The following is a 21305-nucleotide window of genomic DNA, read 5'->3' as shown; positions in this document are numbered from 1 at the left end:
ATATTCCATTGAGCGCAAGGTGATTCCACGACCATGCCCCTCCATTCCTGAGCCAATGTATTGTCCGTGGACATTCTAATCATGCTGTTAAGCCGCTCATGTTGGCCCCGTGCCGCCGTCGCGCCTGCCGCGCAATGTGCCCGTCCTTTTGTCCTCGTGACCCACTAGCTCCGCTTAGTCATCTGACACGAGCATTTGGATGACGATGATCGCCAGCAGGAACAACGGCCACTGAACATCAGCTACCTGCGACGCACGAAAGTACACACGGACCCTGGCCCAACGTGCAGACCATCCCGTTGGCGTGCCTTCGACGCCGGTTCCTCCACAGCATTGGGAGCTCTATTTCGGCATTTGACATTGACGGCGGCAATCGACGCCTCGCGGATCGTGCGCACACCGACTGCCACAGGGCCACTGCCGCCAAGCCGCCCTTTGGCACCACCGGCCCTTTTTTGACTACACCACCTGTTGGTGTGCTTCCACTACATTCTCGACGACGACGCTACACGTGTTTCTGGGTTGCCTCACGATCAGACGCGACCGTGGGGCCTCCGATCTTGCCCATTTTCCTTCCTTTCCCACGTGTGCATCGCAACAATGGCCGACGACCTTGACTCCCTCGTCAAGGGAGCGCCTTTGCCTGGACGCGACATACCCGCCACCCGACCGACCAGCGGCGTGTTTGGCAGCGATGCCGGCGGCAATGGCTCCGACGGAGGCTCGGACACGGGCTCCATCGCCGCCAGCACCGGCGCCAAGGCCAGCGACCCGCTGTCGCACACGCCCAGCTCGCCGTCCATGATCTACCTCAACCTGCTCATCCTCGAGGCGTCGCTTCGTGCGCAATACCTGGCCCTGCGGGCCCGCCGCCGCCACCACACGTTTTTCCTGCTGATTCTGGGCACCTGGAACCTGGGCTTCGGCTATGCGCTGTTCCTGGCTCCGCGCGAGGACGGTAGCGGCGTCGGCGGCTCTGTCTACTGGGTCGTCGACGTGCTCGAAAAGGTGTGCTTTATGGGCGGCATCATCACGGCCGCCCTCGTCTGGGCCACCGGCATCTGGGACCGCGGCGTGCGCTGGCCGCGCCGCTGGTTCAGCGTGTCGAACCGCGGCCTGCGCCACATCAACTGCAAACTGGTGCTGCTCAAGCGGCCGTGGTGGGCCGAATGGCTGGCGACGCTCGGCTGGTTCCTGACCTACGGCCTGCTGTCCAACTCGGGCGGCGCCTCGTCGTACCGCTACGTGGAGCCGGCGCTGCTGCGCGAGGTCGACCGCGAGCTCAACCTGAACACGGGCGCGGCCGGCGGGCACAACCACCCGTCGGTGCCGTCGTCGTCGGTCGGGCTCGATCGCGACGAAGAAAAGGGCGGCAGCGGCCTCCGCCGGCAGGGCACCGCGTTTGGCCACACCGGCGGCAGCAACAACAACAACGGACACGAAGAGGATCTGGCGCCCGGCGGCGACTATGTCAAACTGCTGCTCCTTGCCAAGCCCTTTTCGCCCACCTTCCGCGAGAACTGGGAGCTGTACCGCCAAGAGTACTGGGACCGCGAAAACGAGCGCCGCGCCCTCGTGCGCCAGAAGCTCAAGGAGCAGGACCGTGCCCTGCGTCGTGCGACCGGCGGCTGGTTCTGGTGGCTGCCCGGCCGCGGCGTGCCGCACGGCCACCTCCACCATCACCACCACCACCCGCACCGGCCGCACACGCCCCGCGGTGGCAGCGAAACCGGCGCCGCTGGCACCGGCGAGAAGCACGGCCACCACCCGCAGCACCCGCGGCACGCGGCCGTGGAGCGCGAGCACCGCCGGACGCGCAGCAACAGCTCGCGTCGGAGCAGCATGTCCATGACAGCAGTGCCTGTCGGTGGTGGCGGTGGCGGTGGCGGCGGCAGCGGCGGCAGCGGCGGGACACAGACTACAAGCTCGCGCAGTGCGACGCCCACACTGGATGTCGACGACACGGGCGAGTCGGTGGTCACGCGCAAGACGAGCACGGGATCGAGCGCGTCGGAGCGGCGACGAAAGAAGTCGTCCGTCTCGGGGCCGCGTCGGCCGGCTGTGACGTCCGACTCGCGCTCTGTTACGCCCGACATTCCGTCGCCGCTGGCGAACGAGAGCAGCGTCTCGTCGGCTGCGTCCGAGGGCCGGCGGGGCAACCGGGCATGAGGGCCCAGGGGCGTGTCTATACGACACGGCAATGTGTCTGAGTTGTATTGTACGGAATGTCCGGCGTAAAGGGACTTTGGTGTGAAAATTACAACGTTAATCCAGCCGTTAAAAAGTGCATCTATTTTGTTTGCTACATATTTATGGTCTTGTGCTTCCATTGTTTCCAAAAGTTTTGCTATCCTGCACGCAACTCCCCGGCTGTCATATCTGCCCTACGTCCCTTGCATCTCGAGTCTGTGCTTCGTCTAGGCTTCGCTTTGCGTTTTCCACATTTCGATGGCGTCGGGGCAGGCGGCAAAGTGTTTGAAAAAAGCCGCCTCGGTCGCAAACACGGTGTTCATGTAGACGAGATTCACCTTGAGATGGCCATACAGCTTCTGGATGGCAGCATCGCACCCGCGGCATGTGTAGCCCCCGTCGGCCGCGTTGGTGTGGCGGTCGAGAAAGGGCATCATGACAGTGTACTTCTCTCGCTCTTTCAACTCGCTCCACCAGCTAAATTCGTCTTGGTACCCAGATATGTAAATCATCTCTTCGGCACGGCTGGCCGAGAACCCGGCTTCGAAGAGGATCTGCAACGCCGCCTCCCGGGTCACCATGCCGACCTTCATCTTGTAACCGTCGGACCCGGGACGGGGGCTTGTGCGTCTGGCCCGGAATTCTAGCGCTGGCGGCGCGAGCATCTTGTTTTTCGAGAGCCACGGTGTGATCACATAAGGCAGAAAGTAGCGCCGCGGCAGGTCAAAGGCTGTCCGCAGTTTGACGACCGGCACAACGCGGACCCGGGGCGACTCTTCGAGGCACGACTTGCAGCACCGCGTCAGTGTCGGCAGGAACAGGTACAGCCCGGCGGCCATTTCATGGGCCTTGATGTGGTCGGCGTGCTGGTCGTTCGTCTGGGCCATGCGCATCGCCGTCAGTGCGGTCGGTTTCTTGTGCACGGGCGGCGCTGCGTCGACCGGTTCTGTCTTGTCCGTGCTGGCAATTTTCGTGTCTATTGCGCTTGGAGGACGGTTCATGATAGCCTGCTCGAGCGCGGCTTGACCAACCTCCATGCTCTTGATGCCAGGCGCCAGCAGGGGCCGCTGCATGGGCGCGCGCGAGTCGTAAAACCGGTAGCTGTCCCAGCCGTCGGGCACGCTGCAGATCATGCACTCATGGGTGCAGAGCAGCCGATGCAGGTCGGGAAAGGTCACACGCGTGCCCATGCCCGACCAGAGCACGGCCTGCACGACGCCAAGGGCATGCGTGACCACGGCGACGTATTCGGTGCTGCCCGTCACAATTTCGCGCGCCCGGCGGTTGACCTGGCGGAGGGCAAGGCACGACTTGACGTCCAGCTCGCGGCAGATGGCAAAGACGAGCTCGAGAGGCAGACCGCTGAGGCCGCCGAGGTCCGCCGCGGGCTTCCTGCGAAAGGGCTTGGTGAGCGTCAAGACGAGAGGCTCGTCAATAGGGCATTGGGCCCTGTTTTTGAGGTCCACGTCTGTGTTGGCGGCTGCCGTGAGATTGAGAATGCCCACTTTGTCGTTTTCAGTGTAGAGGGGGACTGCATCTCCGTCGTCGTTGTCGAGGGCATTGGAACCAGTCTGTACCTTGCTGGAAGACATGGCTACAACGGCTGGAGACAAGGAAATGCTGAGTGTGTAGTCGTATGAGGCTCGCCGTGGAACAATAGGCTTGCCGGGAGGACAGTGGCAGTTCTACGAGAGAAGAAGAAGACACAAAAACACAAAGAGAGAAGAAGAAAAAGCAGGAGACAGTTATGGGAGCATCGTCACATATTTATGCGGACGCAGCTGCCAGCTGCGGCTTCTTTTTTGTGGTGACTGCATGCTGCTCGGAGTGAATGAGGCAAGAGCGACGGTCGTGTATATGTTATGAGAAGGAGTTTCAAACTCGAGGAAAGTGCAAACGACGAAGTGAATGGCCGATGTCGCCAATGGGAATGCACCCGGCGGCGAGGGAAGGAACAACCGGAATCCTGGGCGTCGCGCAGCTCGCCAATCGCACCTGCCGCACGTTCAGCTACGTGAGTGAGGCGAGTTTGCAGGATCGACGCGCCGATGTCCGCTCGCAAGGCTGTGTTGGCGGAAGGCGCTACCGGCAGCTATTCGCTGCGCCAAATCTAGAAACACAGCCAGGCTAGTCGTCCAGTCGTTCTCACCCGTCACTCCGACTTTTCTGAGCCGCAAAGTCACAAAACAAAAATACACAAATCTCAAAATCACACAATCAAACAACGCAGTCCTTTGCGGCCACACACAGTACCCGCTACGACAGACAGAGAGCACCAGCCGCCGCGCACCGCAGGACGTACGGCCGCCCGGCGACGCTCTAGATTAATTTTTAATATCGCCATCCGGCTGTTGGGTGTCGCAGTGTCTCGGAGCGCATCGGCGTCGATTTCTCTTATTCTCTGATCGCTGACAGGCCCTCACCTCGCTTCACCTGGCCACGCCTCGTACCTGTTGTCTCAGCACGAATATATTGTCCAGAGGCGGCAGTTTGTTCGCAGACGTTTCTACGTCGAACTGTCCTGACTCTCTGGCCGAGTCTCTTTTTCGCGAATCATTCTCATAAGCAAGGCGCCGCATTCACGCATCTGCGCACCATCTACCTCGTGGCCGAAGACTTTGCACGGCCCTGTTGCGGTCATGGATGGCGGCTTTGATATGCTTGAGGGCGTGCTCCAACCCGGGCCAAGTCATTCCTTGCGGCTGCCGGAGGGCGTGGTCGCCAATGCCGAGTACCAGGGCGCTGCGCCCTCGTTTCCGCACATTCCCATTCCATTACCAACCACCAACACCGGCACCTACGCGGAACGCAAGAAGGGGCCTTTCGAGGCGGTCCAGGAGAAGAGGCGGCTGCTCGGACTGAAGGAGACAGAGCCAGCATCACCAACGTCGTCCAGGGCGACGGCGGTGATGATGCCGACGATGCGCAACGCGCCGGTGTTGACGCTCACGCGGCCACAGCTGCATCAGATTATGGGCGAGTTTGTGTATGAGCAGCGCGACTGGCAGCGCCCCGTGTCCTATCACACGTGGAAATACGAGATGCGGCGCGAAGCACAAAAGGTGCTCCCCTTTTTGTATCTGGGCCCGGCCAATGCGGCGCGCGACCGTGCGTTCCTCCAGGACGCGGGCATCACCAAGGTGATTGCGGTGCGGGACAGCCGGCTGGCCGACGCACGGCTGCTCGTGGTGGAGCACGTCACCGGGGCGATGGGCATCCGGTCCGAGTGCGTCGACGTCACCGGCATCGACGGCCTGCTGCGAGCGCTGCCGGCCGCCGTCCAGAGCATCAACCACCATATGCTGCACGACGTGCCGGCAGATGGACACGGCGTCTCGACGGGCAAGGTGCTCGTGTTTTGCGAGACGGGCAACGTGCGCGCGCCGCCGGTGGTGACGGCGTACCTGATGTCCATGTTCGGCATCGGCCTCGTCGACGCGCTGCACTACCTGTCGCAGATCCGGTGCTGCATCAGCCTGGACGAAGAGGCCAAGCACATGCTGCTGTCCTTTGGCGACCTGCTGACTGCGCGGCGGGACGTGGCCCTGGCCGAGCAGGAGATGGCCGGCGATGATGGAAAGCACGGCGACGCTCGTATGGAGGACATGGCCGACGACAGCGACCGCCCGTCACGAGCAACGCGGGTCGAAGCCAGCACCTTTCTCGGCGTGCCGTCTTCGCACGCATCCCCTGCGCGCGACGCACAAAGTCGAAGCCGGCCTGCCAAGCGGAGCGTGGACGAGACCATGGACGAGGACGACGACCGCGTCGAGGCGGCCAGCGAGCTTGCCTTTTCGCGCGAACCGTCGGCAGAGCCCTGCCGACCGAACTTGGACAGCGCGCGGTACCAGGACCGCGCCCACTTTACGCCATTTACCGACACGACCGTGCAGTAGACGGGGTGCCTCTGTAGAACTCTGTGCGGCATGGAATGCGCGATGGTTTTTTGAATACAGGAGGTCACGCGCTGGGGTGCCCATATTGGATGGCATGAACAATGGAGTATTGTTTGTTTTCGGGTTTGCTTTATTGTACTGTATGTTTTCGAGGTATTTTTAGCAGGCGTTCCGAGCCAGTGGTGACTGCAAAGGAGCACAATAGATTTATAGATTCATAGATTCATTGCATGTTCTTCACCTTTAGTCCATGGATGGCGGACGGGCACCATTGTGAATTCTCTATTACGGACCTGTGTGGTCCGGGGCCCGTCCCATTCACTCGTTTCTCGTCCTGGAGTAGTGTAGGTTTGTCAAAAGTGACCCACCGTTGCCGACCAGCTGCAGACATTGTCCTTTGCATGAATGACCTCTACGTCGGCCAAAATACTGTGGCATGGCACATTGACGGGGGAACGTGAATAGATGGCCGTTGGAACGGAGGTGGTCGTCTTCTTGGGCGTGTTATATAAAATATTCCGTCTGGATCCTGAACATCATTTCAATCTTTCCTTTTGTTCACTTTCTTGACGCCCTGCTGACGTTTTGCTGTGTAATTTTGATTTTGTCACTTCCATGTCACGTCCTCGCGGGAGCGTCCTCAGCTTGTCCTCACCTTTTCACTTTCTGCTTCCACGACCACACCTCGCTTCACTACCATGCACTCTCTTCGTGCTTCGACCATGCGCAGCCAGCCGGGCAGGTACCCTGCATCAGTGATAGATGAAGTGCAAGAGTCGACGGACAGGCGGCTGGTCCACCCAACGTCCGTATTTGCACCAAACAATCACCAGCACAGGAAACACCAAGAGCCTTTGCCTCCTAGCCGTCAACCTCCTGCGTCTGAACCATCCAAGACTGCAACGACGCTGGCGTCTGCTCCATCCACATCCTCTCAACAGGCACAAGTCGGCTTTGAGCACCTTTTGCATTCATTCTTCACAACCACCACTGCCACCACTGCCACCACTACCACCAACAACGCCCTCCCGCCCGAACGTACACCGCGTGCCGCCCTGGTCCAGCTGCAAAAAACAGCCGGCCGCATTCTCGAGTTGGAAAAGACACACGCCCACCAAGCGTCTCAAGCCCAATCGGATCCGTCAAAGCCCGTGGAGGCCGTTCTTCCGACCGGACAGGACATTGCAGAGTTTCTGACACACTTTCTCGAAGCCAGCAACTCGATCCTCCAAAGCAGCTACACCAACTGGCGTAAATGCGGACGAAAGACCGAGGACACTGGCAGGGCCAAAGAGGACGAGAGTGACAAGGAGACCAAGAAGAGAAAGCGCGAGGACGACGCGGGTGAGGTGCCCTCCACGAACGCAAAGAGGCCAAAAGCCCACGCAGAGACGCAAGTCGACAGCAAAACGAACGAGACCAAACCCCAGCACGGCAAGTCCACGCCCGACGTGATTGTCATTGTCGACTCAGACAGCTCCGACGACGAAACAGCCATCGCCACACGTCCAGAGACAGAGACCGGTTCCGTCCAGCAAGAGCCACAGCCCCAGCCCGCGATGCCTTCCAGACGTCCCGTGGCCTTTCCCCCGCCGCCGCCACGGAATCCGCGCTGGGACCACCTGCCCGACGCCATGAAGCTGATTCTGGTCAAGGAGATGACGTCCTGGTACCGCTACCGCGACGCCGTGCTGCTGCTGCGTCTCACCGTGGTCCAAGAGCAAGCCTTCCGCGCACTATATGGCGGCGAGCTCAAGAAACAGCAGCAGTTTGACCGGGCCGTCCGCGCGCGGCTCGACGTCCGCGACCGCGAACTCTTTGACAACCGGCCGTACACGTCGTGGGACCAGCCGACACCGTCGCACGCGCGCAGCCTGGCGGAGGAGGCTGTGGGCGCCGGGGTGGTAGCCGGGGTGGACGCGAGCCTGCCCCGTCTCGAGCTGCTGACCGACTACATTACCGTCCAAAACATCAAAATGGGCGAGGCGTACCTGGTGGCGGCGGGGTTCGACCGCGACTGGGTCGACCTGGGCCACTGGACGGGCCACACCGGCACGGCACGCTTTGAGATTGAGATGAAGGGTGTCGACGACGGCGACGACGGCGGCGACACCAAGGGCCATCACCAGCGGTCGTGCGGCGCCGGCAGCCAGGGCACGAGCCGTCTGCAGCGACAGGCACCCGAGTGGCCCGGGCGGACGCGCAGGGCCGAGGTGCAGCAGGCGCGAGCTCGAGCGCAGGCCCACGCCGGGGCGCAAACACAGGCCAACACACTGGCACAGGCCAGCGTACCCTTGTCCTCTCGGCCATCGACGTACCGTCGACGCAACCGAGCCGGCGCCAACTGCGGCGGCAGCACAAGCACAAGCACGACGCGTGGCGCGCCCATCGAAGAGCCCGTCGAGCCGAGCGAACGGCCGACACAGAAACGAGGCCGCGGACGGCCAAGAGTGCGCAACAGCGTCGGTCGTCCAGCACGTAAGCAGGCCAAGGCAGACAACGGAACTGCCGCAGAAGACGGCGTCACGGAAGACAGAAACGTCGCGGCCGGCATGGAAGGTCACCAAACAGCGGCTTTCGTGCCGTTGGAAACGCTACAGGGGGCAAGCACGGAGACGAGTGTGACTGGTTGCCACAACGGCGAAGAAGATGGGGTGCATGTGATGGAATAGTCTGTTTTGAGGGATGAAGGGCGATGACGTTACTTGCGATTGAAATTGGGAGCCAGATAGAATACAGGCAGTAGACAGGCAGAAGACATGCAGAAGCAGGCAGAGGCAGGAAGACGACAGCAATTGATTACCGTTTCAAGTCACAGTTAGAACGTCAAGAAGGGATGTCACTGATGGCTGCAACATGAAAACAGGAGACATTGTACAACTTATCCGGGCACCTTGTCTACATGCATCAAAAGAAAAACTGTCGTTGGTGATGACAATAGAGTTGAGCTCGTATCGCTCACGCTGTGCAGACCGTGCACTCCCTCCTGCCGGCTTTGGTCGTAGTTTTGCTTCCAGCTTCGGATCATGTTGCTGTTCTGTGTTGTTGGAATGCAGAGTTGAGTCAAGTGAGGTGCGAATTGAGGTGTAAATTGTTCCAAATCTGTTGGCAGCTCAGATGGCTTTTGTATATTGGCCTCTATTCCACCGTCGACTGCCGCCTGCCGCCTGCCGCCTGCCGGTAACTGGCGTCAGTTGGCGCGGCCTGGCCCCACTGGGCTTAGCGCCGAAGGGACCTGCCATATGACGTCTCACCTAGAGCTGCCCCGCCACAGCAGGCACGCCGTCCCGCGTCCATGGCGGGCAGGAGCGACCAACGGCGTCACAAGGCATCGCGGGTAGTGACTCGCACCTGACAACTTTGGAAGACAGAACGTCTATTTCTCTCCTCTCCAAACCTCTCTCCTTCATTTTCTCCTTTCCTCACTCCATCGTAAACTCACTAAAGGCCATCAGCGTGACAAGCGACGACATTGCGAAATTGAGCGCTCGCGGAACCTCGAGGAGCTGGCCTTTGCTCGGGAGACGACTCACTGGCCATCGTCTCTCCAGGTTCGATCGATATATCCCCGCAAACTTCTCTTTTCGACAGCCTCCCTATCAAGCCCCCTTCCCATCCCCCGGCCATGTCTCTCTTCACAGCACAGCTCCACCCGGGACGGGCGCTGGGCTTTCTAGGTGAGCTGCAAAGAACAATGCGGGGCGGTACAGAAACAAGCGTGTCATGACCCTACTGACCACTTCACCCATATGTCACAGTCCTTGGCGCATCCCTTCATGACATTCTGACGCGGCTCAAGGCCGAGCCTCACCGTTTCCCAAAACTCGACCTCACCTACTCCCCAACCGACCCCGTCCGGGACCCCGTCGTCCTCGCCCTGCCGGCCAACGGCCTCCGCCTGCGCTTCGACGGCCCCGAACAGCGACTGCGGCTGATCGAAGTGCTCGACTTCACCAAAAACCACATATTTTTCAGGGAGCAGAATAAGGACCGCGACCTGGTCAAGCCCAGCAGCGCCGACGCGCCGGCGCCTACTGGCGGTCCGACCTTTCGGCACATCTACTCGCGCTTCCTCGGCCCGACCTACGACGGCGAATTTGTCCCGGGCGAGGGAAATGGAAACAGCAGCAACAACACTGGGACGTATGTTCTGTCGTATCCCGGCGTCGCCTTTACCTTTCCGATGGCACGGTCTGCCTACTCGCCGGACAAGGATGTCGTGTCGCTGCTGTCGACGCCCAGCAACCTGGCTGCGGTGTCCATGGCCGTCTTCAGCGGCGACTCATGGGCCCAGGCGCGCGACCACTTGTGGACCGAGGTGCTGCCGGCCATCAAGTCGTTTACACCCCTTGCCAAGGGCAAAGACGTCGCGCCCGACGAGGTGTCGCTGGTCAACATCCACGGCGGCGGCAAGCTGCAACTGTTTCGTCGATGGGCACAACCAGCACAGCCGACGTCCACTGACGACGCGGCTGCTTCGGCCGACGCGTCGTCTTTTTTTTGGATCACACTGGCCGAGACAACACCGCAGGAGCTCGTCGCCGAGCTGGGCCCGCCCGACGCCATCTACCGCAAGAGCGACCAGCGCATGTACATCCACAAGATCCGCACCGCCAGCACCAGCCGCTCGCGACGGCCCACCACCCATGCTGCGGGCAGTCTCGGCACCAGCGACCCGCACAGCTACAACGCCGGACACGGCCGGCGTCCCGACGAAACGCTGACGGATACGGACCAGTCCTCGATCCCGACGGCGTCCTCGGACGATGACGACGGCGACGACGCGGCAGAGGACGAATTGATGACGGGCAACGTGTCGAGCGAGTGCTTTTTCAACTACTTTTACCTCGGCTTTGACGTCCTCGTCTCGACGCCCACCACGCCCTCGCGGCCGCCACCATCGCTGGAGGCCGGTGGTGGTGGTGCGCCTCCGCCCGAACGGCCCCTCAAGACCACGGGCCCCGACCGCCTCGTGGCCACCAAACTTGTCCTGCACGGCAACGTCCCCGGCTCCTACCCGTTCAACCGCCACCGCCGCTGTCGCTGGTCCATTGCCTACGCGCCGCCCGGCGCCACCGTCGATTCTGAGTCGCCCTTTGCCCAGATCGAGGAGCAGCTCCACCGCGCCTGGCGGCCCATCTATGCCTCCGACGAGGAGGCCCGCCAGCGCCAGCGCGGCATGGTGCTCAACCGCGGCTGGGGCGACAGCCCCGGCAGCAGCATCGAGCTTCTGGGCGGCTGGGAGGAGAGCCAGCGGGTCGCCTCGAGCGGCGCCGGCCGGGGCGGTCGCGGCGGTGGGGGAGGCAACGCTGGAACCAGCGGCAGCAGCACGTTGCGCGGAGTCAAGGGCACAGAGGACTCGACGACGACACTGTACGGGTTCCCGGGCCTGGTCTTTGAGGTGCTGCGCAACGGCTACGTGAGTGCATTGACGGTGTTTTAGAGAGGACAGAGACGCTCGTTTTGCATGTGACTGGACGTCGCCGGCGTTTTGGGTTGCACCGTTTCATATGTCGTTTTCTGCGTATGCCCTTTCATTATCATGCCCGTAGTTTAGCAACCGGCCATTGCAATCATATTCCCATCATCATGTTATGCATATTATCAAGTCGTTCTTTACATATTTCTTATAAAAAATATCCATAACGTGAACTCGACATGCGAGACCGTCTTTGCGATGTCTTTGCGATGCCTGGGATCCTATGTAAGCCGCGTTTTTAAAGCCCTGTCCTGTCTCGCCTGTTTCTATCTTAAGGTTCTGACGGCCGCTAGCCAACTTGGCCATGGCCTGGCCAGACGCCCGCAATTGCCGCCCCTGCCCTCGCCATCGGCCAATTGTCATAGCTGGAGGCAGCCGATATCAAGATTTATGGGCCTATTGTGGGTCTGTCCGTGTGCTAAATACGTCGCAAGAATGGATCCTAAAGGGCCTGGAACTACTAAAAAGAACCAGACCGGACAAAAGGGCAAAATGTCCGCTACAGGGGCCAAACAGTGGGCGGGCGATCGCTGCTCTAGGGGTCATTTAGGGACTGTATTTAGGGGACTCACCAACAAAACTAGCTATTAACAGCTTTCTGGGGCCCAGACATGCCTCCACACCGTCACTTTACTCGCTAATTAGTAATTGTGTTACTGATCACCAGCTGCCTCCTTCCCTGATTTTGGGGGAAGCGGCAGCAACGCTAGCACGGCCAACAGACGCCCTTTCCACTGCAGCCTGCAGCCCGCACATTAGACCGGCGCGCATGCTACGACGTGCAGCTGCCAAACTGGTCGTTCGACGAAAGCGTGACTGCATCTTTTGGCTTTTTCCTGTTTCGCTCTTGCCATTCTCGTCACCCCATTTGTCACGACGAGGCAAGAGCCGTCTCTCTCTTCACACGTGAAGGAAGGTGCAACGCAACCGTCTTGGAAGCCACTCCCCCTTCAGCCCCTGTCCTACCATCTCCACGATACCTCATTCGTTTCTGCCCTTCGTCTTCCGTCACACACCCAGCGGCTTTCTCCTCCTGACATGCCGACACTCGTATGACCAGCGTCCATTCGATTTTCCTCTTGCGTCCTTGCGTCGACAGTATTCGCCGTTCGCCCGGCCACGTCATCGCGCTCGGTCGTCCTACCTCGGCCTTTGACGACAGCACGATTCTTCGGCTTCCTCCTTTTTGACCAGCTTCCCTAAGCCGTCAGCTGCATCATTCGACTGCTACGAGGAGCATGGCCAGCAGCTGAACACGAGGACGCATAATCTCCTCGCTGCATTCGACCTTCCCCTCCTCTCGCAACCATTTCCTTACCCGTGTCGTCGCTATGGACATGTGACCGGATATTCCACAGACACTTGGCGACTTCATATCCACGTCAATCCTGTCCATCGACCAGACGGTCCCTCCTGACGAGGCGTTACGACACGACGACATCTCGCATACAAAGCTAGATACTGCGTCCTCACCGACCTACATGGCCGACAGCCTCCACGAGGCCGCCAGCGCGGCCTCGCGGGACCCCAGCTTTGGCGGCTCGACTGGCGGCTCTCTGTCTCCGTCGCCGTCTGCTCCAAGACACTCCAACGAGATACCATCGCCATCTACAACAGGGCCAACAGCAACATCAGCGGCACGCCTTCAGCCCAATGCCCTGGCCTCGTCCGATGGCGCCTCCCCTCGCCAGCTACAGGGCCACCACGACCACAACCCCGACAATGTCTACCTCACACCTGTATCCTCTTCCTCGTCTCGGCAAAACTACGAACTCTCCCCTTCACCCTCAAGCTCGAAATCGTACACAAACTCGATACAGCCGACGAACCTGCCCGCAAACTCACCCGTAAATACAAGCGCAGCCCGCACAGCAAGCCATCGTACCTCCCACCGACATAACCGATCCAGCGGCGCTTTCTTGCTGGCCGATCCCCTCTCGAGCAAAGGCCACGCATCCAGCAGCCACGGCAAGCCGACATCGACTCACACGCGGTCCTCGCAGCGTGAATCAACGGTTGGCTCTCATACGGGCCGGACCAGCTTCGGTCGTGCTGCTGGTGCCGGCTTGCGCGCTGCTGTCGCAGCTGAAACGCCAGAAAAGAATACAAAGCATACACCCACCTTGACTGCAAATACCGACATCAACACGCCGGACAGCGTCCACAACAATGGCTCGTCGAGACGGAGCCATGATACGTCGACATCCGGCACGGCGCGAGCGCAGACGCCAGAGAGTGCAGCTGCAGCCGCCCCGCCTGCCGCACCTGCTGTACCTGCTGTACAGGCCCAGCCCAGGACCCAACTCGGCACGCAGCCTCTCGACCTCGACTCGGCCCAGATCGTCAACATGGCCCTCAACCTCAGCGAGTCGCGCCGTCGTGCTGCTCGTCGTACCGTCTCGCAGCAGCTGCCGCCGCGCCTCTCACCGCTCCCGGATAGCGCCGTCGGTGGCAGCCTGTTGCGCCAGCTGCAACAGCAGCGCAGAATCTCCCGCACCATGTCGCCCAAGCCCGATCGAGCTGGCAGCGGCCGCGTGTCCTCGTCTGGCCAGTTTCCCAGCGGGCAGCATCCACACGGGAGCACCAGCACCGGCAGCCCTTTGCAGCCCCCGTTTGAACTGCTGCCTGACGGCACGCTCGGTGGCCAAGGGCCGTACCGCTATCACTTTTCGCAGTCAACATTAGCCCGAGCTCAAAAGGCGAAGGACTACCTCGAGCTCTTGGCCCAGCACAGGCGGTTGCTTGAACTCATTCCACCCCTTACTCCGGACGCCACGTCCCGCAGCCGCGCCACGAGCCTCGGCTCGCCCCCGACCACGTCCGCAACCCCCGGCCAGCCCCAGCCGCTCTTCATGACGGGAACAAATAGCGACGGTGACCCCGTTCTGAGCTCTACCCCCCTTGGCCGGCCCTACAACCCCCTACAGTACATCCGAAACCGCAAAGTGCGTGTCCGTGAGCGCAGGACCATCGACGGCCAGGCCCAGGGGTTTGGTGACGTGATTAGGACCACCGACTGGATCGACGACGTGGCCAAATGGACCGCTACTGGCCAAGGCCGCATGCTCGGCGGCTACACGCTACCCGCCTTTCATACTGCCGACGCCGGTGCCGCGCTTCAAAGCTCGCCGCCGTCCATCTCACGTGCCGCCGGCCAGACCGCGCTGACCAAGCCCAAGCGGCCCCGTATCGATTGGATTATCGACCCGGCCGATATGATCGCCGACGTTTACTGGCTGGAGCAGGGCGACAACATGAAGCTCGTCGAAGACCACCACTGGCGGCGCGTGTTCCCGCAGGATTCGGCGCTATACCGCCCCATCTCTCAGAGAGGAGATGATGGCATGGTTGGTGCCATGGCGGGAGCTGATCAATCCGACTCTACCGCACCCGCAACCTTTTCGATGCCGACCGCCGATGTAGGTATTGCTGGCGCGAGCTCGCGGCCGTTGTATGCTCTCCCCGTGGGGGGGCAGCTCAAAGCGGCCGGGCACTCGCCCGAGCCCGAGCAATTGTCGGCTAGCTCCGCCCGGAAGCGTGCGCGGCAGAAACTCAGCGAGCTGCGGTCATTCCGCCACCGCCACAACAGCTCCGTCCACAGCCACGATGGCCAGCGTCTTCGTCGGGGTTCGTTTTCCGACACATCCGATTCAGACAATGACAGGAGGCGGTTCTATCGTGCCCGGCCGGATTCCGGCACGGCCAACGGTGTCGAGGTGCTCAAGAGGACCATGATGGACAAAATGGCCAAGGAGAGTCGTGAGACGGAGGAGAATGCGGCTACCGCCACCTCTACTGCCGCCTCAAAGGAGCAGAAACTTGCAAACGGACCTCCGACCGTATCTACAAGCAACACACCCTCAAATGCTAAACGAGCACAGCCCGACTCGGCATCGCCAGCTCAACGTCCTACAAGTACAACGGCGGCGGCGTCCGTTGATTCTCCTTCGAAACAGGGCCGGGCTAGCCTTGAGATCCCGTCGGTGGGTCGTCGCCTGTCTCTGGACTACGACTCGTCACGGCCCACGTCGCCAGAACTGCGGCCCTTCTCCAAAGATGGCCTCGGATTTGTGCCTCCCCTTGGCGGTGATCTCTCACCGCCATCCAGCCGAGCTGCATCGCCACCGCGCCACCGTACTTTTGGCAAGGTCAAAAGCATGTTCCGCGACCACAGCCGGGACCGAGAACGGGAACGGGACCGTGCACACAACATTATGCTTGACCGCGGGGATGATTCCTGGGATCCTAGTACACGATCAAGGGCGCCAGCACAGCAGCTACAGCAGCAACAGACGCAACAGACGCAACAGCAAGTCCAGGAGGCGCAGCCGAAATACCAAGAATACGTCGAGTCTACCTCTGCGCCCCTCACTGCTGTGAGCACGCTCCTAGACGACCTCCGTGCTGCGTCCAGCAACGAGGCCAAGGCCACGCATAGTCCCATCCGAAAAGTGAGAACACGTACAAATGCGGGCACGTTTGATACCCACAGATCACACAGCAGCATCGCCGGCCTTGCCAACCACGGCAGTCATAGTCATCACCGCAGCGAGGAGGGGGATTCGTCGGCTGGCACGCTGCGTGGTTTCTTCAAGGGCGGCCCACGCATTGACACTGTGCTGCGGAGCGGTGTGTCCAAGGTCAGCGACATCTTGTGGCGTCGTGAAGGCAGCGAGCCCCTCTATGGTGACGCTGCGGCCCCTGCTTCTGCTAGTACTATGGGCGCTGCTGCCCACGTGTCCCAGTCCTCGTCCGATGATGACTCTGAACCCGAGGCGGCACCGAGGGGCCGCTTTAGGAACTCGCCGATTCACTCCCGGTCGCCCTCTGCCAATGCCGGGTCAGAGCCACAGGGTGCAGACAAGTTTCGCACAACCACCAAGACCAATGAAAAACACTACCTCAATATCATGCCATCGTTTGGTCGCGGTGGCGGACATGCCTTACACCGCCCTCCAAGCCGCCAATCGGGGCGCTTCGAGCGCCTCAAACCGCCCCGGATCGATGTGAGCGATGCCTCACCCAGTACCGACGATGTAGCCAACAATGCGAAGCAGCTCGGCGAGGAACCAGCGGCAGCTCGCCGGCGCAACTCGTCCCTGCAGCCTCTGGGCCGACAGTTACAGCAGCCATACCGCGGCTCCCAAGACTCGGATTACTCGGAGAGCGACACCAGATCACGCCGTAGCAGCCGTGTTAGTGGCGCGGCATCTTCCATCTCGGGCAGTCTTGGCCTTGGCCTGCAGCCGCTGCCGCGCAAGTTTAGCACCGCATCGGCTACGAGCGGGATCAAAGGCAGTCGCCCTCGCTGGTCGCTATCGCAGCCCGCCTACCACGGCAAGAACAACCACGGCCCATTGTCGCGCCGTGAGCTCGCGCGCCTGCGGGCCTCCATGTACAGTTCGGCCGTGTTGGCCAAAGAGCTGTCTCGGCGTGCCAACGAGCCCATGGTGCTTGTACGATCTTGGACTGGCAATGGGACCGGCAATGGGAAAGCCAACGGGAAAGCCAACGGAAATAGCAAGGCAAATAGGGGCACTAGAAGACGGTCCTCTACAGCCCTGGACGCAGCAGTGGTCGACACCAGTGCGGATGCCGACGACGAGACTGATAAGGATGTCAACCGTGAGTACGACGACGACGACGACGACGACGACGGTGCCGGTGCAATGATCCCCAAGGGGGATACCAGCGGCCCCATTATCGTGCGCGGCAGCAACGGCGAACAGTCGCTGACTTGGGCCGACATTGCCGCCTACGGACCCAATCCGGCCGAACTGGCCCGCCGCCCCATCAAGCAGGTCGAGCTCTACCCGCTCGCCGCGCAGGTGCTCGGCAGCGCCGTTCAGCGCTCCGGCCAGTCGTGGCAGGTGTCGGCCGAGACGTTTGCCAACACCACCGTCCCGCAGCTGCGCCAACGCATCGAGCGCGTCCGCTCGCGCGTGGCGGTCGACCTCTCCGGGCTTGCCAGCCAGGCGGCCGACGAGGCCGACGAGGTCACGCGCGACCTTATGGCGGTGCAGCGGCTGCAGGTCAAGCGTGTCGAGGACAGCATCGACAAGATGATGCGGCGCCGGCGCCGGCGGTTCCGATGGGTGCGGCGGGCCGGCTGGCTGACGGTGGAGTGGCTGTTGGTGGGCTTCATGTGGTATGTGTGGTTCGTGGTGATGCTGGCGCGGATCGTGCTGGGCTTTGGCCGCGGAATCTACGCCGGTGTGCGCTGGCTGCTGTGTCTGTGATGGAGGTCACGATATGCCGATGGCACTTTTTTTTTGCTTTTTTTTACCTTTTTCCCTTTTCGTCTTTTTTTTCTCCTACGTTCCTTTTTACGCCCGTATCCCATTTCCTCTTGCTCTTTTCCAAAAAATTCGCTGAGCATAACGTGAGCGCGCAGCATGGCGTTCATTCCTATTTTTCGTTTCCTGTCTTCATCTTTTCTACGTTCTGCTCACCTCTCCGCAATGTTCTTTTGTTCTGGACGATACCCAAAGACGACATTTCCTATTATCTACCATAGTGTATGACATTTGCACCTTTTTATATGACTTTTAATCCAACGCTTTCATTATGCTTCGCTTCACTTGGACACAACGTGATCGAATCAGGACCCGACGATAGAATCTAAATTACATGTATTTCTAAAACGCTGCAGCATCAAGACGCATTCCTTGCAAAAACGATTAAAAAGTAAATGACCCAGGAGAAGCCCAGAAGGGAGCAATACAAAACAAATACATAGATCAACAACATCGCCAGTGTCAACAAGGGAAAGTCTACAGTGGCTACAGTCAACGCGAAAAAGAAAGAGGGGCAGACAAAGCAACATACGGAAGAAATGTCTTGCCGGGACACCATTTTCTACTCAATCCTCTTCTTGCCCTCCTCGGCACTCATATACCGCGCGGTGCTGAGGCCGCGCTCGTGGCGGGCCACAAAGGCGCCCAGCAGCTTGTCCTTGCGCGCCTTGGTCAAGGCCGCGTGGTAGTCCTCGACCGACGCCGGGCGCGGGATCAGCTTGGGCCAGTTGACGTACAGCTCGCCGCTGCGGAGGACAAAGCGGCCGCTGTAGGCGGCCACAGCGGCCCAGAACAGCAGGAAAAAGCGCATCGGCAGCACGGCCGCGTCGGGCAGCCGTCTCGTAAACAGGCCGACCAGCAAAAAGAAGACGGCAAAGGCCAGCACGTAGGGCACGGCCTGAATCAGCACGGGGCGGCGATCGGCAAATACGAAGTGGGCGGTGGCCTCGCTGGGCGCGTAGGCGCCCAAGAACAAATCAAAGGCGTCTTGGCGGGGGCCGTCCAAGAAGTTGTTGCGGCAGTACCGCGTGATGGCGACCTGGCCGTCGCGCAGGGCGCCCACCTTGGTGCGTCGGCCGAGGCGCGTCATGTCCGTCTTCATGGCGCCGGTGCCCGCATAGCTCTCGGCGACGCGGTCGGCGTTGTCGGCCCACAGGTTGCGGAAGAGCACCTCAAAGGCCGGGTCCTGGTCCACCAGCGTGCCGCCGCGGGCCATGATGCCGAGATCGGCAAACATGCGCTCGAGGGTCCAGCGGGCCAGCATGCTCTGGACGACGTTGGTGCGGTCGAGGCAGTCCATGCAGTTGGTGCGCACGACAGACGTCTGCACGGTGCGGGGCTCCAGGCGGGCGGCCACGCCGCCGTGGCCAGGCAGGTCCGCGGCGCGGAAGTACTGCTGGGCAATGAGGGCATCGTGCATCTGGTCGAGCAGCAGCTTGGCGCGGTCGAGGCGCTGGCCCTTGGTCTCGCTGTGGAAATCAAAGTAGATGTAGTGCACGCGGTCCAGCTGGCTCTGCGTGTACTTTTGGCTCTCGGCGAAACCGCCCACGCTGCCACCGCGGCGGGACGCTGCGGCTGCGGCGGCCGCAGGGGTGGTCCCGTCGAGGGCGTGCAGCTTCTCGCTGAGCTCCTTGCTGCTGCTGCTGCTGCCGCCGCGTCCGGCGGCGCCGCCCTGGAAGAACTTGATCATGCTCTCATAGGCCTCCTTGACGCGGCGCTCGCGGCCCTTTTGGTTGACGAGGTTGACGAGGTAGTTGTCGCCGTAGATGCGCACCTGTTCGGAAAAGTGGGCGCTGGCGGCAGGAAAGGCGGCCTCGATGCCGCCGGCATCGCCGCGCACCTCCAGACGCGGCGTGTACTTGAGGTTGTTGATCTCGCTCCAGAAGACGGGCACGCTGCCCCGGGTCTGCACGTACGACAGGATCTGGGTCTCGGTGCCGGCGGTTTTGTTGCCAGCATCGCCCACCAGCTGGCGACCCGTCTGCATGTCGCCGGTCCCCGAGTAGCCGGCCAGGTTGCTCTGGCCGCTGTCGTTGAGGACGACGATCTGCTCGGTCTCGTTGTAGTTGGCCACGTGGCCATCCTCATCGATGCCGCGCGAGAAGAAACGCGTGCCGGCGCGGAAGCGCGAGCGGCGGGTGATGAGCGCAATGGTCAGCGGCCGGCCGCGGAAGGTCGTCGGGTGGATCTCGAGCATGCCGAACATGACGGGCAGGATGTAGGGATCGATGCCGGCCTGGACGCCGAGCTGGCCGCGGGCGCCGCGGTGGCGGTACTCGACAAAGTCCGACTGCACAAAGCGGTTCCAGAAGAAGCGGTCGTCGGCGCGCATCCAGAGCGGGGCCTCGGCGTGGCCGGCCGCGCTCGCGGCGTCCTGCTGCGCGACCTGGCGCTGGAAGCTGTTGGTGAGGTCGAGGGTGTAGGAGAAGTACATGGAGCCGGACTTCAAAAAGCCACGCAGCAGGCTCAGGAAGCGGTCCTCGTCCGGGTCGCTCAGCTGGCGCTCGTGGACGGGCAAGACATCGACCTGCACAATGCGGTGGACCATGTGGCCCTTGAGGCGGCCGACGTGCTCGTCCTTGGTGATGACGATGACGTACTTGTCCAGGCGCAGCTGGATCATGCCGAGGATGCCCTTGATGCTGAACACGCGCGTCACACGCTTGCCAGACAGAAGCGCCGCATCGTTGAGACGGACCTCGCCGGTCGGGCGGTCGATGGTCAGGGCCGGGGCGTTGGGCGTGGACGGCGACTTGAAGACATAGGAGTCGGGGCTGACCTGGACATTGATGTCGCGGAACGGAAACGCCATGGCGGGCGGTGCGGGGGAGGGTTGGTGGGGGGTGGGAGGACGACTGACGATGTCGATGTTCCTTGTTGATGCCGAGGTGTTGACAGCTGATTCGAGCTATTTCGAGCTATTTTGGCACGGTTGTCGGGCCGTGTATGAAAACAGGCCGCAGACAGCGTCGAATATCGCTCAGGGAAGCTTTTCGGCCGGCCGGAGAATGGCGGGCGTCGTGTTGGCGAGAGACGTGCGGAAACAGAAATGGCGTGGACATGGAGAGCACGAAGCATCGACACTTGATCTGGCATCGCATCCCCTTTTGGCCTGTAGCAAACACGTACGCCAGAATAGCGTGGACTCCAAGCGCCGCCAAATTGCACCTGCCAGGGCCTGGCCGGTCGGTCTTTCTTGGTCTCCTGGTGTCGTCACCCTGCCTAACGCTACATTATTATTGGCTGGTAGTCGTCCCAAACCGGTGGAAGTGCCCCACTCTGCCACTGCAGACCACAGAACTCTCTCTCTTGTGCAGTCACGTGCTACTCACTTTAGTCCGTTTTGGGAGGTGCGGCAGCTGACTGAGAAAACAGAAACTGGAAATTCAAGGCAAGAGCGGGCAGCCACGGCGCAGTGAAGAATGGAACTAGGCTGGCGGCAGC

The 21305-nt window shown here is 61.2% G+C and overlaps 7 protein-coding genes across 7 annotated transcripts; 5 read left to right on the top strand and 2 right to left on the bottom strand.

Moving 5' to 3' along the window:
• Nucleotides 1-600: 600 nt before the first annotated feature.
• SPBR_03709 (spo7-like protein) lies at nt 601-2169 on the top strand (the record flags this gene model as incomplete). Its single annotated transcript, XM_040761999.1, has 1 exon — nt 601-2169. The coding sequence occupies one exon, from the start codon at nt 601-603 to the stop codon at nt 2167-2169; it is 1569 nt and encodes a 522-aa protein (XP_040622822.1).
• Nucleotides 2170-2417: 248 nt separating this feature from the next.
• SPBR_03741 (uncharacterized protein) lies at nt 2418-3782 on the bottom strand (the record flags this gene model as incomplete). Its single annotated transcript, XM_040762031.1, has 1 exon — nt 2418-3782. One exon carries the CDS (start codon nt 3780-3782, stop codon nt 2418-2420), a length of 1365 nt encoding a protein of 454 aa, XP_040622821.1.
• A 1047-nt stretch (nt 3783-4829) lies between these two features.
• SPBR_03766 (dual specificity protein phosphatase 3) lies at nt 4830-6086 on the top strand (the record flags this gene model as incomplete). The annotated part of the gene is made up of 1 exon (XM_040762056.1): nt 4830-6086. One exon carries the CDS (start codon nt 4830-4832, stop codon nt 6084-6086), a length of 1257 nt encoding a protein of 418 aa, XP_040622820.1.
• A 698-nt stretch (nt 6087-6784) lies between these two features.
• On the top strand, nt 6785-8758 carry SPBR_03647 (uncharacterized protein; the record flags this gene model as incomplete). The annotated part of the gene is made up of 1 exon (XM_040761937.1): nt 6785-8758. The coding sequence occupies one exon, from the start codon at nt 6785-6787 to the stop codon at nt 8756-8758; it is 1974 nt and encodes a 657-aa protein (XP_040622819.1).
• A 953-nt stretch (nt 8759-9711) lies between these two features.
• Nucleotides 9712-11529, top strand: SPBR_03670 (uncharacterized protein; the record flags this gene model as incomplete). Its single annotated transcript, XM_040761960.1, has 2 exons — nt 9712-9763; nt 9845-11529. The coding sequence occupies 2 exons, from the start codon at nt 9712-9714 to the stop codon at nt 11527-11529; spliced, it is 1737 nt and encodes a 578-aa protein (XP_040622818.1).
• A 1517-nt stretch (nt 11530-13046) lies between these two features.
• SPBR_03563 (uncharacterized protein) lies at nt 13047-17804 on the top strand (the record flags this gene model as incomplete). Its single annotated transcript, XM_040761854.1, has 1 exon — nt 13047-17804. One exon carries the CDS (start codon nt 13047-13049, stop codon nt 17802-17804), a length of 4758 nt encoding a protein of 1585 aa, XP_040622817.1.
• A 619-nt stretch (nt 17805-18423) lies between these two features.
• Nucleotides 18424-20673, bottom strand: SPBR_03631 (SAC1 protein; the record flags this gene model as incomplete). Its single annotated transcript, XM_040761921.1, has 1 exon — nt 18424-20673. One exon carries the CDS (start codon nt 20671-20673, stop codon nt 18424-18426), a length of 2250 nt encoding a protein of 749 aa, XP_040622816.1.
• Nucleotides 20674-21305: the final 632 nt, after the last annotated feature.

The sequence above is a fragment of the Sporothrix brasiliensis genome (genome assembly GCF_000820605.1).
Source record: "Sporothrix brasiliensis 5110 chromosome Unknown Cont14, whole genome shotgun sequence".
In the NCBI taxonomy this organism is placed as follows: domain Eukaryota; kingdom Fungi; phylum Ascomycota; class Sordariomycetes; order Ophiostomatales; family Ophiostomataceae; genus Sporothrix; species Sporothrix brasiliensis.
The sequence above is the reverse complement of the archived record's forward strand: the minus strand, read 5'-3'. Positions and strand labels throughout refer to the sequence as shown.